Source organism: Spodoptera frugiperda, chromosome 25 (genome assembly GCF_023101765.2).
Source record: "Spodoptera frugiperda isolate SF20-4 chromosome 25, AGI-APGP_CSIRO_Sfru_2.0, whole genome shotgun sequence".
Taxonomy (NCBI): domain Eukaryota; kingdom Metazoa; phylum Arthropoda; class Insecta; order Lepidoptera; family Noctuidae; genus Spodoptera; species Spodoptera frugiperda.
Genome location: NC_064236.1, coordinates 11708180 through 11724214, shown reverse-complemented (window position 1 = coordinate 11724214; position 16035 = coordinate 11708180). Strand labels below are relative to the sequence as shown.

Here is a 16035-nt window from a genome sequence, read left to right as displayed (position 1 = left end):
TTTACAGTAATTATGAAGTATAAATATTATTCAGTAACTATTTATTTCTACTTATTCTAAGTAATTATGTTACCCGACTACCTCCATCTTTCCATGTTTACTGTTTGAGAATAAAAAATTGTGTACGTATTTAATATCTCTATTTCCATTAATTACCATTCGTATGAGTTTTCTTTAATTTTACTAACGAACATTTTCAGAATGCGAATGCAGCATCACTTTTAACCTAAAAACGCGAGAAGATCGGTGTCATTCTGAAATAGAGTAGGATAATTACCCTACCCTGATACCCTCTCGTAGATAAGGGAAACACGAGGTTCTAAGAACGTCTAAATTAGCCAAATAAAAACTCATAAAATAATATATTTGTAACAAACTTGGCCTAAAACAAACGCTTATAAACATCAGACACAGTCAACGATGCTGATTCATCATATTGAGGCAGGAGCTGGAGTGTTTGAGGCAGCAGCACTCCGTAACCGACTCGTAGGCTTGTCTTCATAAACGTTCATTAATGAGGGGTCAGACGAACTGGACAATTCATTTGAACTTGTGGTTTCTGGTATATATTCTTGATGATTGCATTTAAACCATTCCTATAAAAATATACAATACTGTAAATAAAATGGATTTCACTACACAATATCTTACCCGGACAGCATATGCAAAAGTATGTATACTTTGTACCTTCTACATAGGTGACTTGTTATGAGAGCGTATGCGGTTATAGAACAGTCATTCAACATATTAGTCGAACAAAGATAATGAAGCGTAATTAAAATATTTTACTTTAGTATTAATACAAACAGTAATAATTCTGTCACTAGATAAAATTATTAACATTTTGATTACACGGTCTGTGCGGTGGCTGGGCAACCGACTGCCATGTAACGGTTAGCGGGTTCGATTCCCGTTCGGAGAAGTTCTTTGAGCGATCCACAAATGGTTGTTTCGGGTCTGGGTGTTATGTGTATGTGAAATTGTATTTAACACCACACTAGGATTTTCTCACAGAGGTTTTCTTCTATACATATAATAAAATCGTAGAAAAGTGCTGTCTGTACATTGAAAATAAAAATAAAAAAAATAGCAGGGGTTATTGTTATGTCGATGTCGAACCCAAAAATGTAATTAACTTTTTTTTTGTCTGTTTGTCTGTTTGTCTGTTTGTCTGTTTGTCTGTTCGTCTGTGCGCGCTAATCTCAGAAACGGCTGATCCGAGTTGGATGCGGTTTTCACGAATATATTATGGGATGCTTAAATTTACATTTAGTGTTTGTTTCATGTCAATCGGTTCATAAATAAAAAAGTTATGTCAAATTAAAGAATCACGTCGAACATTCTATGCTTATACCATTAATCTCCGCAACTATTTGACGGATTTGGTTGAAATTTGGTACAGATATAGTTTAGAACCTTAGAAAGGACATAGATATATTTTTATTTCAAAAATCAAAAAATAAAAATAAAATAAAAATAAAATAAAAATAAAAAAAAATAAAATAAAAATAAAATAAAAATAAAATAAAATAAAATAAAAATAAAATAAAAATAAAATAAAAATAAAAATAAAATAAAATAAAAATAAAAATAAAAATAAAATAAAAATAAAATAAAAATAAAATAAAAATAAAATAAAAATAAAATAAAAATAAAATAAAAATAAAAATAAAATAAAATTAAAATAAAATAAAAATAAAATAAAAATAAAATAAAATAAAAATATCTATACATATAATAAAATCGTAGAAAAGTGCTGTCTGTACATTGAAAATAAAAATAAAAAAAATAGCAGGGGTTATTGTTATGTCGATGTCGAACCCAAAAATGTAATTAACTTTTTTTTTGTCTGTTTGTCTGTTTGTCTGTTTGTCTGTTTGTCTGTTCGTCTGTGCGCGCTAATCTCAGAAACGGCTGATCCGAGTTGGATGCGGTTTTCACGAATATATTATGGGATGCTTAAATTTACATTTAGTGTTTGTTTCATGTCAATCGGTTCATAAATAAAAAAGTTATGTCAAATTAAAGAATCACGTCGAACATTCTATGCTTATACCATTAATCTCCGCAACTATTTGACGGATTTGGTTGAAATTTGGTACAGATATAGTTTAGAACCTTAGAAAGGACATAGATATATTTTTTATTTCAAAAATCAAAAAATAAAAATAAAATAAAAATAAAATAAAATAAAATAAAATAAAATAAAATAAAATAAAATAAAATAAAATAAAATAAAATAAAATAAAATAAAAATAAAATAAAATAAAATAAAATAAAATAAAATAAAATAAAATAAAATAAAATAAAATAAAATAAAATAAAATAAAATAAAATAAAATAAAATAAAATAAAATAAAATAAAATAAAATAAAATAAAAATAAAATAAAAATAAAATAAAAATAAAATAAAAATAAAATAAAAATAAAATAAAAATAAAATAAAAATAAAATAAAAATAAAAATAAAATAAAAATAAAATAAAAATAAAATAAAAATAAAAATAAAATAATAAAATAAAAACAAAAAATAAATAAAAAAAAAAATTAATTTATTCCGGACATACAGCGCCATCTATTGTTCAATTTCGTACTTATAGTACGGAATTGAACAATGTCGGGCTGTTCCTATACTCCGTAGATAGATGGCGTTGATCGCGCAATGGTGTAATTACAATTGTTCAGTTCATGTTATTGTTTTAATTCATTGGAAATTTGTTTTTACAAAATAGTAAAAAGGTATGAAAAAAATTATATCAATATAATTAAACTTTTAGTACAAAGAAAATGCCCGAACGGAGTATAAATAAATAATCCAAGTTGTCTTTATCCTCGATAGATGGCGTTGGGATCGAAATAGATTGCGCTATGGTTTTGTTACAATTATTTGGTTGGGTATCGGCCGAGCGCTTCGGTACTATTGTAGAAAATGTGTATTATCAGTCGTATGATTATTTGTCTGTAGTGGTCCTGCTGTTTCGTATATTCTAAATTGGTTTCGTTGTATTTGTCAATTAATAAGTTTATTTGTTGGGTTTTCCTGGTTTTCTGGTTTAACTTTTTAACGTAGGTTTAGTTTGATATCGATTATTAGTAGTTACTGTAGTTAGTTTTTTTAATAAAATTGTAAGTCTAATTTATAAATTAATTAGATTAGATTTAAGTCGTTTCTTTTAAATTATTTAGTTTAAGCTTGGTTATTATAGCATAAAGGATAGGTTCTAATATAATTTCTTTTTTAATTGTTATAAATTCGTAATTCGTAGCTTTCTTTAGTTTTAAGTTAGTTTAAGTCCGTTTTTAAACTATTTTTTCAATGCCCTAAGTGAGTATACATCTATTAAAATCAAACGCAGAGCTCATTATGTTGATTTTTGAAGAGTTCCCTGGAATATCTTCCACATCTCATTTTTGAAGAGATCCCGCGAGATCGGGAACTCATCATCATCATCATCAGCCTATAGCTATGGGAACTATGTGGTTAAAACCAAAAATTTGCCGGAAGTCACTATTCCACGCGAACGAAGTCGCGGGCAAAAGCTAGTTTTAAATATAAATAGTATAGTTTCTCCTCTGCCTTATTAGTTAAGTATTTGCAAATTCATTTCATGTTTGATTCTCAGGGTGCATAAACTATTAATTTGCGTAAATTCTCAGTTCGGACGGAGTTCGAAATTGGAAATCATACATCAATAGATGTAAATAAATAATGAGAGGTCTATGTTCAGTGGACGTCTTGTGTCTCATATGAAGAAGATGATGGATATAGCAATTAATTGGGGAACCATAAGGAGTGAAGTTATGATGTTTCACGGAGTACTCACATCTATCACCATACAATTATGTCTACATTTTCGTTGTCGCGTGAACTCACAATAATACAATCTTCGTTTTCGATCTTCAGTCTCTGGCGGACCATAATTTTTATGTGATTTAAACATACCTGCCAAATTCTGCAACAGATTGGGATTATATTATGTATAACCAATAATTTATACTGTACTTATATAGTGTTGAATATAGAAATACATTTATTAATGTACATCAAAAGATGTATTTCAAAGGAAATAATTTATGTTAATTATTATGATCGGCTTATGCCCGGTTTCTGAAGATATCCGTTATACTGTCACCAACTATCGATTCAATAAAGTTATGAAAAAGATAAACCTCGGTTAACTATTTTTACGTATCTGAATGCGCGAAGAGCCGTTCTATAACTATGAAACCGATAGTTAGTTCCTTATTACGCCACTAGGTGGGTCTCATAAAAAAGTATCGACTAAAATTAATTTTATCAATTAAATTATTTGTAAATTATTATGAAATATTTTATAATAATTTAATTATTATTAGATGTGTGGCCACAAATAGTTTTATTTATTATTTACAATAATTATAAATACAGCGGCTGCATGAACAACATCACTGACAGTTCTTTAAAAAAATAACTATCAAACTCATTAGGAGTTAAAGCAATGAGGTTTTACCAATTATATATAATGTCATTGAGTTAGAGTACTGTTAGAGCAGGGCTGATGACTTCACTGAGGTGTATTACAGTGTTCTTCTCAAAACGATATCTCAATTTAAATTCTTCATTAGAAAATATGTATTTCGAAAGGATTTCTCCTACTTCGTAAGTTTCGGGGTACTGATATATTCGAAATTAACTCCAGTACTTCCACATCAGACTCTGATGAACTGCTGGTATTCATGATGCTAATATATTGTTAAAATATTTAGTTTTCACTGATAATAGTTTTAAATAATACGTATAAACATAAAAGTTTATGTAGCTTATGTCACAGAATGAAACGTCAAATAAAGTTATGGAACCGATACACGGCGAGCTTTGGTCAGTATTCGAAGTTTATTCGGAGTTTAACTGTCATTACGTTGTTCAGTTATTGTAACTGTCATTGGGCGCGAAACTTCGTTCAAAACACGCACAAATGCTGCTCATCGAAGCCAAATCTACAATCTGCGTCAACCTAGTGCTTGAAACTAGTCGAGTTCCTCGTCAAAACATTTACGTGAGTAAGCCGATCATAATAATTAATTTAGTATGTCTCACGAAAGTTACAATAAAATCAAATAATTTATGGCTAAAATGCAGACATAAATATTACACGGAACTCATAATATAACTGAAAAATGGATGTAAGGCATTACGAGTCATTACGTGCGCTTCTGCTTACCCCTCCAGAGAAAAAATACGTGAGGATATAAAATAGTGAACTATAATCACACTTTCTCGTTTAATTTTTTTATTGCGCTTGATAAACTTGTAACAGAAAAGAGAGCGTTAGTGAACCAGTGGAACCGTTTTTAATTCAATTCTATTTTACGACCCCAAAGGCTTAAGATCTTTTGCGAAAATCAAGAATCGTAAGCGGGCCCCTATTTTTGTTAAAGTACAAAAAAAAACTTGCCAAATTACTCAAATACTGATATCAAAAAGTTGATGTGTGATAAATTCAACGTTTAGATCAAAACGACAGACGAAGAAAGAGAGATAAGAAATATAGTGTACAGATGATGAATTAAAATTATAATAATTATGATGATGTCAATGTCATGTCAATAAAATACAAATTCTACCTATACAGGACTTAGAATGCAACCTATATACCTACCGAGAAGTTTACAAATTAGATACATACATTTCTCATTAAAAAACCAGCCATCGTTTTAATGTTAATTGCAGCTACGAAAGCGAATGTTATTGCTCCCCAAGCAATAGCCATATATTTCGTTATGGAAGCTTTCATTTGTACCAAGTTATAGACATTACGTGCAGTACAACACTGGAAGAAAAAATTGGAAACAAATTAGGTACAAATCGTGCATATTTGTAACACACACTAAGTAAGTTAGAATAATAGACTCGTAGGAAATATGCAACGGAATTTCATTTAAAATATGTTTTTTTTTTGCTTTCATATAGCTATAAATAAAAAAAGTTACGATGTAAAATTGTAAATACTCACAAAAAGTGCAGCTGGGAGTAGCGCCCAACTTATTGTCCAAAACCGCGTCGGCCTGAATCCTAACAAAAATTGTATATCAGTGCAAAATTTCTTCAATCCGTACAGCCACATGACTATGGCCACATAAGCACCACCTAGGTACGTGTCAACCAAGTCTATACCAAGAGTAAAGCGTCGATGCCATGATGTCACAATCTAAAACAAAAACAATGATAATCTGTATATGTTATGTTACGGTAAGAGTGAATAATTGAAAATTATTAATAATTATCTACTATTATTAATAATTACTGAAACTCGAGGTAAAAGTGATATATTTATCACATTTGTCGGTTACTATTAATAATTCTACCCTAGTAGTGATAAATGTAATAATTGGCCAAGATGTTAACGGCAATATATTGTACTTGCACAACAAATATTTGTTGAATTCTATGATAATATTTTTAAAATTTAAATTTATTTCATTTATGCTACAGAAAATTTAGAGGCAAACCAAGTATGATTGTTGATAATTGCTTTTAGGATTCGTGTTGATTTTGTTAATGAAACAATAATTGTTTAATTTTATTTTTGTTACAATTTTATGTACCACGAAAGACTTTCTTGCATTAATTTGATGGTAGATTTGATTTTAAAAAGAATTTTATTGTTAATTTTGTGATAAATGTGCCCTTTTTGGGGAGGTTCGTTCTCTCACGCGCCCCGCCTTCTCCTTAGCTAGCATGACTGCTTCGCAAAATGAGGAGACGGCATCTCAGTCCCCTCGCTTCATACCATGGCCTGAACCAATGCCGGGCGCGAGAGGTTGCCGTAACCGAACACATGCAGGGCACACCGCTACCGTATGCTCCACCGTGTCCTCCGGGCGGTCCTCGCAGGCGGTAGGTGAGGACGCCGTGATGCCTCTCTAGCTACTCCTCAAACAGGGGACTTATTATTAATATAATCGTAAGACTGTTTAATTATTATACTGAGCAAGACTGTTTAAACATTGGGTTTATATTTATTTTATTACTTTCACCAATAAGTGTCGTGAATTATAATCACTACAAAAAGTAATAAATTTCGATCGATTATTCACATTTACCTAAACATGTAGTTATTATTAATAATTTTCAATTAATCAGATTTACCGTAACATATATAAAAACGATTGCTGTTCGTTAGTCTCACTAAAACTCGAGATCAAATTTGACCACGGCAGGTTAAAAGGTGAGAAAAAATGTTTATAGTGGTACGAAGTTTGCCGGGTCAGCTAGTGAGATATCTTTATATATATAATTCTTCTGTAAGTGTGTATGTCACTGAACTTCTCTTAAACGACTGGACCGATTTTGATGAAATTTTTTGTGTGTGTTCAAGGGGATCTGAGAATGGTTTAGATTCACAATTTTGTCCGCTGGACAATGTTTTTTTAATTAATTTTTAATTTATTAGTAGTTGTTGATTTTGGAATGTTTTACATTGGATCTGACAAATTTTCAAATTAAAGACGTGTAGACAGGACAACTTCTGTCGGGTCCGCTAGTATTATCTATTCTTCTGTACCTACTCGTACTAACATAAATTCAATGATATTTTTTCTTCACGAAGGCTTAAGTCTACGGACCATTTTAAAAAGAAAAATATTACACTGACCGCCAACAGAGGTAAAGACAGGGCCAAACCCAAACAGCACAGTAAACCAACAATATAAACTTGCTTGACAGAACGGAACTCATAACTTAGGAACTTTGCAAGTATAGCTATTAGATATGTCTGAAACAAAAACCAGTTGAGTACATGTTTTCATGACTGACTGACATGAATGACTGACATGAATGACTTTGTCAATCCTAGAAATTCACATTGAAACATTCACCAAAAATCGAGTACGGCCTCCCCATACATAATTATGTACCTATACATATACCTACTACATATTCGCTTCATCGAAAGTTCTGTCATCTGACTAAAATTATATTAATTTATAAATGGGTGAAACAATATTACTGATGTACTTAATTACTGACATTGTTTCGGTTTTCTAAAATTTATCAGTAGTAGTAGCACGGTATCTGAAATTGTATCCGGTATATGGCAATAGACTCACCCTTGGGACGTATAACATACATAATTGGTGAAAAGTGGGTATGCATTGTATTTATTTAGGCATTATGAACAATGGATCACGTAATTATGTGACCAATTGAATAAAAATAGTAACATTATAAAAAAACAATGCCTATTTTCATTACTTAACAAAAAACTTTTCAAGTCGAATTGTTTCAAATTCAATAAAAAATAAGCTCAAGGGTACTTAATTGTTTATTCGGATTCTACTAGAAAGAGTGCGTTACATGTTTATCAAAACTTATTACTTACCATAAAAGTTAACGTGCTAAGAAATACGTTTCCGTAAAAATAAAATACATACAACTTATGAGCATATAAGAATTCTGTAGTCAACGGCAAAATTGCGTAAACTAATACATGTGTGCTATATTGATCTTCTATATTCACACATCTTGTCATCGTTATATATAAAATTTTTACAATCCATGATCTCAAAAAAGACAAAAGTGTGAACACTGCTACAAAAAATACAGATGCAGTGTCTATCATGGTATATGTGGATAGGGCCCCAAAGTCATAAATACCCAAAAACCCGATGCCGTATGCGTACACTACATGTTTTACGGATAACATCTGCAAAAAAAAAAAACAATAACATAATTAACATAAATTTATCCTATCTAGCACACCTCATATACATATACCGCGCTTATTATATTGGTATATGTATTGTATATAGCTCTATTTTTACCAGAAAAATGTTACTTACGATATCACTTGGTGCAGCGATATCCACTATTTGAGAAAATGCCTCAGTCGCAACATTTTCCGTAGAAATAAATATAAATATAAGTGTAAGTAGTGTAGACATAGCTCTACACATAAATGTTAGTTTAAAAATCTGTAAAAATAAGATTTTTGTAATATGTATTAAGATCCACCTATCAGATACTTAAAATGTGCAACAAATTAAAGTAAGGATAGTAAAATTGTCGTACACCAACAGTAAAAATACGTTGAGTCAAATATGTAGATATATTTTATGTGTAATGTGATAAATATAGTATGGGCCTGAACGAAGCTGTCAATTACCAATACAATTTTGGTTCTTTGTAAACGATATTACATTAAAACTCTATTTATATATGTTAACCGAAACGTGTGTAATTCGTCATAGTATACAATTACTAGGAAATGTATGTAGGAAATTCCTTAAATCGTCTGGAAAACGGCGTGCGATGGCAGCGGTCACCAAGTCGATTTTTTTTATTTCTAAACATTTCAGGTGATTTTTGTGTTGAAGATTTAGGATTGAAGCACGTCTTGGGGCTCCCCGATTTTGGTTAAGTTAGAAACAACCCTTAACACGGGAGGCGGGCGATGAAAGCGAAGGTGGCACAGCAGCGACTGCCGAGCGCAACATAATTTTTTGCTGTAGATTCTTAAGCATTTCAGGTAGGTTTTGAGTGTATATTAAGGTTAGAATATGAAAACATGTTTCTCGAAAATGGTATGTTGTCATGGGAGTGGTATAAGTGGCTCGATGAAAATTATTATTCTCTATTGAACAATGTATTTTATTACAAGAATCAACTTTTTTATACATTTTCTAATACGATATTGGAATTTTATACAATTTTGAAGAAATGTAAACTCTTCCTAGGACATGTATGTATTATAAAATGTTTAAATTGATAAATATTTTTTGAATGAATAATGGAAATTGTCGTCTCTTAAAGGATTTAGATTGACTCAACCTTACATGGCCGCGGAAATGCGTCACCTTCGAGTGAGTCCCAATGAACAGCGTTACCATCGGCGTCGAGACGACGATGGAATCAAGGTATTTCATCATCGTCTCATCTTGTTCTGGAAAGTCGGTGGAACTTCGAGGAACATTTCCGACGTTTGGCTCCTAAGTTGAAACGGACGGGAGCTGCGCTTTAGCGGCTCCTACCCAACCTCGGGGGATCAAACGTCTTCTGCCAGAGGATGTACGCGGAGACCGTGCGGTTCATGGCCTCTACGGCGCCCGAGTGTGGGCGCCGTACCTATGCGGAGGCCAGCTCGGTCGCTGTTCACGTCCCAGAAGGTCATGGCCTTTCGCATGATCCGTATGGCTCGATGTCCGGGGAGACAGCGAATCTCCTTGCTGGTTTACCGCCGTAGGACCGTGGACGTGGGTAGCTCGCTGGCGGACCAGAACCAGAGCCGGTCCTACGGCGCGCGGCGTTCTGGCTGATAAGGCGTACGTCCGGCGTACAGTACTGTTACAGGGTTAACTTGTAACTCTGTATAAATAAATAAATAGTTTCAGAATTTTATGTCACCGAAAAATAACAAGAACCATAAATGTTTTAAGTGTGGGAAAGTTATGCTTCGGCACTAATGGGCCGGCTCGACCGGAATTATACCACGTCCTCACAGAAAACCAACGTGAAACAACGCAAGCGTTGTGGGAGTGAGGCTACCGGAGGCCCAATTCCCCACTTCCCAATATTCCCAATACTCGATTCCCGAACAACAACCCCTAAATTCCTAACCCCCAAAAAGCCGGCAAAGCACTTGTGACGCCTCCGGTGTTTCATGTGTCCATGGGCGGCGGCGATTGCTTACCATAAGGAAACACGTCAGCTCGTGTTTAAAAAAAAAATGTAGCCGTAAAATATTTATCCCTCGTTTAGAATACTGCGGAAGTTTATATCTAACGTTAGAAACTTGCGGGTATCATTATCTTTTAGTGACATATACATTTCCTAGGATTTGTATATACTTCTTAAATTTTTTGCTTATGCATATGTGTATGTGCATTATGCGAGTGTGCGTGGGAGAAAATAGGGATTAATTTTGGTTAACATTGGATCCTGGTGGCACTAGGCAGCGGCTAATTATATGACTTAGCGAAAATAACAATCAAACAACCCGTAACACGTAGTTCACCTATAAAACGTTTAAAGCAACATATCTATAACAAGTACATACAAATAAAGTTTACAGCGCATTTTGTACATTTAACATTGTTACTCCGCCGCTACCCCGCTGTATAAGTTAGTAAGGAAATACATTTTTACTCTCCGAACAAAATTTTCAACATAATAAAAAAAAAATAGCAAACATCATTACTATTTACGAAAAAATAACACCTTCACAATAGTCTCTTCAGTAACCGACGCAAAAAAGAAAACTAACATCCAGACCAGGCCAAGAATGAAAAACCTTGACGTCAAAGTGCTTCTATCTATAGACATGAATGAGGCTCTGAAAAGCAAATATTATTTTATTGCAAGACATAACATTGTATTTGTAACTACTTATTTATATTCCTATTGCACAGACACCTTTTAAACGTCGTATAATAGGCATATCTTGATATTCATTACCAACAACTACGTCATAGGAAATTCATCCACCAGTCTTAAAATGGCGTTCCGATCTGTGTTCAAGCAGCAAATACCATAAGAGTATAAAATAGAACAAATTTAAGGCATTCATAACAATAAATATTTCATGTATCTATACTTTTATTTCTTTGTCCTGGCACTATGCGAGTTGTAATTAGTAGGTGTTATTCGTGGAAACGAAAATTTTATATTGTTTTTCTTATAAGCGAAGGAAACCTATGGGTGTGATAAGTGGAAAACTTCAGGTGTGATCCGTTTAGGTGTCATTCGTAAGGGTGTCATTTATGGAATACCCAGCACTTAATAATTTTATTTGCCTTATCTAGTTATTAAGATGTAACTTACAAATAATTAAAATAAGCAGACGTTTCAACAAACTTAGTAGACATGTTATGATTGCAGCGCACCATTATGTCCTTGGCCGCTATACACAACGTGTCGTTGTCGGTTTGGCAGGTCGACCAAGGAGGAACTTCTCGAAAACTTAGCACTAAGAATCTTAAGCTGTCAGCTAAATATGTTGCATGCTGAAATAAACAACTGTAAATAAAATGGTGGAATTTACGCCATGACAGATGATGGAATTTGTAGCACGGAAGGAATATATCGCTCACCTAAATATCGGCACATCTACAAAAAATGCGAAATTGACTTTATATGGTTTACGTGTTTAAAAGTGCATATTAATCTATTATCATCGAGAGAGGTCGTAAGTGTCATTATACCATTATTGTAGTCCCCCCCCCCCCCTCACGCACGTAAAACAACGGTTCATTGGTCAGTAAACTAAAAACTAAACAAGTCAGGTAAACTATGAAAACCGTAAATGTGCCAACATATTACTAGGTGTGCGATATACACTACGGTTTAACTGCGCAGTTTTAACTGTATAGTTAAATCGTAAGGTGTGTAGTGTGCAGTTGCACGTACACATTTTAATAAATGAATGGAACGCAAATTGCGCAGACTAATGGAACCACTTTAATTGCAACCGATAATGTGCAGAAATGTGATCATATTTACATAAATTGAAAACTAATCTAGAGACCGCCGAGTTTGGTGAGTATTATAAAATTATGGCACAAAATTAGTTTGTCCATTCCAGTAGCCATCTCACTGATAATCTGGAAGACGTCCACAGCTGGAAGCTGGACAAAGACCTCTCTCTAAGTTGTCTACGTATAACGTAGGATAAACGCTCATATACTTCCATATTTTGAGTATGTAAATGGCTTAAAAGAAAGTAAGCTTATAATATTTGAATACTTACAAGAACTACAAACTTAGAAGTTTGCAAAAATCTTCCATACGATATCCCCCGCAAAAGTGGATTCATATATTTAATACAATCAAATCTTTTGGTGTATTGTTTAATAAAACTATCCATGCACATATACGATATACCTATAGTCGATTCTATTATTATAAAATCTATGACTCTGACTGAAAATAAAATTTAATAAGATAAGAAATGAAATTTAATTACAACTTAAATAATCGAAGTCAAATCAATAGCAAGTAGGCATGTAACATTTACAAATATATAACTAAAATTTGCCTAAAGCCATGTAAATTTTTTACAAGAAATTCAACATATCAATATTACTAAGCAGTCGTGTAAATATCAATCTACGTTAAATATAACTATTTTGCTAAACAATAACTAGCAGGCAAATAATTAATAAAAACCATCTAGGTACCGTTTTCGCACACCTTGGAAAACACATCAAAATTATAGGCTGATGAAGCGTATGTGATTGATAAATAAATATACAACTTTATACATTCCCATCGGAACACTCCGTCACCAAGGATTTCCTGGAACGAAATAATAATAATAGGTAATGCAAAAATTATTTTTCCGGCTCTGACTCGCGCACTTAGAGTCATTTAATGGTTACTTAACCCAGTCATACAGATGTGATACAATAGTAATTCTAAGATTGAAATTATAAATTGTTAAAGTTTCTATATATATAAAAATCTATTGCTGTTCCTTTGTCTCGCTAGCAATTGTTTTCCATACAAAATCGTTACTAAAGAATAGTTCAAGTAAGCATTAAATGACTCTGAGTGTGGCAGTTAGTGTAATGAGTACGTCAACTTTAGTCTCTAAACACACCCACGACACAGGAGATAACCCTAATACATGCAGTTTACGATAAGTTAGCTCAAGAAACGTCTATAATTATAGATAATAGATATAGGCATTTCTATATTAGATGTGATACAATAGTAATTCTAAGATTGAAATTATAAATTGTTAAAGTTAGAATTGGTAAAATAGAAATTGTATCAACATGTGAGCTTCTTCCTTCCTGTTTCATATATGATATGCCCAACTTGGTCCATGATTAATTCCGTATATAAATGTAAAACCTGTCTTTACAATTGTGGAAAATCAATATAGTAGTAAGAGTGGCTATCTGCTCCTCCTTGCGGGTAGTAAACGTCTCGTTTTTCTCAACTCGAGCCAGCACCAGTGTGACGCTCTAGGTCTTGGTAGCTTCAGCACTGGTAAGGTGTTGAGCACAGGTTATACAATACCTACGCTACGCAGTTTGCGAACACTATATATGAAATGTTTCTATTATTTTTATACGCAACGCAAAACCAGTATAAACTGGTCGTCAAAACTTGCGAAAAGGTCGTACAAAGCGAGACCATGATAAACTGGTATGTTATTGCATTTTGTAAAACATTATTTTAATTGAGATAAAACTTCACGACACTTGTGTACACTAATATACTAAGTAGCTACTTACTTTTCGACTGGCTAACAGTGTTATACTAGAGGATCCCATATCTATTACTGTGGAAGTTCGTAGCATTTTTAAGGATTCTGATTAAACTTGCACTTTAGAAATTTATCACCTAGGTACACTGAAATAGAAATAGACAAAGATTGATTTAATAATAGTACATAATATAATATTGAGGATACAAGACTGACCTAATAAATTTATAGCTTAAGGAAATTAAGGATTTATGTTCCTTCACATTATACGTACAATTTTGCTTTCAGGGCAAAATAACCAGAATTCAATATAGGTTCTTCTGTTATCAATGTATATGTCACTAATAAAATAAACTCACATATTAAAATGTTCTAAGTTTTTGCCTACAACTAAAAGTGCACATAATAAGTAGATAGCTTAAAACTCCAATATTGTTCTTGAATAAAATGATGTACTGTTATTGAATAATTACAAAAATACTAATTGCATACGGCTGTATCCTATGTGTCTGTCAAAGCCATTTCAAGTCAGGATGACATTTGTCAAATTTATAAAGTCAAGGTTGTATTATGATATCATGCTCTTTGGTTTACACAAATTACGCCGTTTAACACTTAATTGGTCTCGCACTATCATTTTCACTATCGAGGCTTAAAAACCTCGGAAACCTGGAGGTTTACGTAGTATACTATAAATACAAGAAAGAAAGTATATTCGCTATGTTATGTAGACACCCACTAAGAAAGGATTTAAAAAAATGTTAGCCTTAAGGAAAACTAGAGAGGAGTAAGCGATGACAATAAGTTGACCTGATATTTTTAGTATTTTATCGATAATTATTATTATTGCGTAAAGAATATGACATGTATGATAAAGGGTCAAAGACCGCATAAAAGTAGGCCAGCGGCCGCAGCTAATATTCGAGAACAGATCATCAGTCACTGATATCGAGGCAATACATCGGCGTTCTGTTTCTCCTGGTGTATCACACAGCAACCGACCAACCTATCGTTCTATTACAAAATGTTGTCACACAGGTTTGAACATGAGTTACAGCAGTAACAGTAGCCCAGCCCATACTAGACATAGATTGAATGAATCACATTCAATATCCTGCATCAACTATCTTCGCTAACTGCATGCTTGGTATAGTAACTGGACCGTGGCGGCTTGCCCCATGCATGCATGAAACAATTACTTATACCAACAGGTATAAGTAATTGTTTCATGCAATATTTACATACAAATTATATAACAATATAATTTATATATTATATATATTGTTACATACAAATTATATAACAATATAATTTGTATGTAACAATATAAATTATATAACAATATAATTTGTATGTAAATATTATGAAATATGTAACACAAACCAGGGTAAATTCTTCACTAAACTACTGAAACTTCTTATAATTTGTTCAATTTTCAGGACATTTAATTTGATCAGTTTTCTCGTACTTAAATTGTGCCAAAGAAGATCGCTGCTCTTTATGGTAATGATCTGTTCATCCGCACTCGCTAACACTCTTGTCATACGGCTAGCTGGAACATCTAGTTTAATTGAGTGCAACTCCATATACATGTGTGCTTTTAACGGCCCGCGCCACCCCGCGTGTCGGAGCGTTTGCCCCACTACCGCCTCCCTATCACCCCACGTTTGCGTCCTGTCGCCTATACTTGAGAATGCAGTCTTAGTAGCATTGAACTTGACAAAGTTAACATCACTCAACATCGGAGAAAGCCTTAAGGGACAAGTTCAAACGTCAACCTTGGCCTCGCCGAGACACTGCGCCGCGACCTATTAGTTAGTACATTGATCACGTGACACGCGACATTG

The 16035-nt window shown here is 32.9% G+C and overlaps 1 protein-coding gene across 4 annotated transcripts; it reads right to left on the bottom strand.

Moving 5' to 3' along the window:
- Nucleotides 1-343: 343 nt before the first annotated feature.
- On the bottom strand, nucleotides 344-14739 carry LOC118269047 (sodium-dependent nutrient amino acid transporter 1). 4 transcript variants are annotated; one of them, XM_035583937.2, is made up of 13 exons: nucleotides 14463-14739; nucleotides 14217-14334; nucleotides 13152-13269; nucleotides 12722-12894; nucleotides 11797-11978; nucleotides 11194-11308; nucleotides 8820-8951; nucleotides 8360-8683; nucleotides 7634-7753; nucleotides 5993-6187; nucleotides 5666-5809; nucleotides 3824-3952; nucleotides 344-596 (listed from the first exon to the last, which is right to left on the bottom strand). In XM_035583937.2, exons 2-13 carry the CDS (start codon nucleotides 14280-14282, stop codon nucleotides 432-434), a joined length of 1863 nt encoding a protein of 620 aa, XP_035439830.1. In that variant the 5' UTR covers nucleotides 14283-14334; nucleotides 14463-14739; the 3' UTR covers nucleotides 344-431. The 4 variants fall into 4 exon arrangements, with proteins under 4 accessions (XP_035439830.1, XP_035439821.1, XP_035439839.1 ...); XM_035583928.2 differs by having other exon boundaries at nucleotides 14548-14739; XM_035583946.2 differs by having other exon boundaries at nucleotides 13165-13269; nucleotides 14463-14738.
- Nucleotides 14740-16035: the final 1296 nt, after the last annotated feature.

Excerpts from the sequence above, each read along its gene's own strand:
- LOC118269047 (XM_035583937.2), bottom strand. The coding sequence starts at position 14,282 with ATGCTACGAACTTCCACAGTAATAGATATGGGATCCTCTAGTATAACA. Across the intron at positions 11,979-12,721 it reads CTTCTAAGTTTGTAGTTCTT|CATGCAACATATTTAGCTGA; the intron begins GTAAGTATTCAA and ends TGTTTATTTCAG. Across the intron at positions 11,309-11,796 it reads TCTGCTTATTTTAATTATTT|AGCCTCATTCATGTCTATAG; the intron begins GTAAGTTACATC and ends TTTGCTTTTCAG.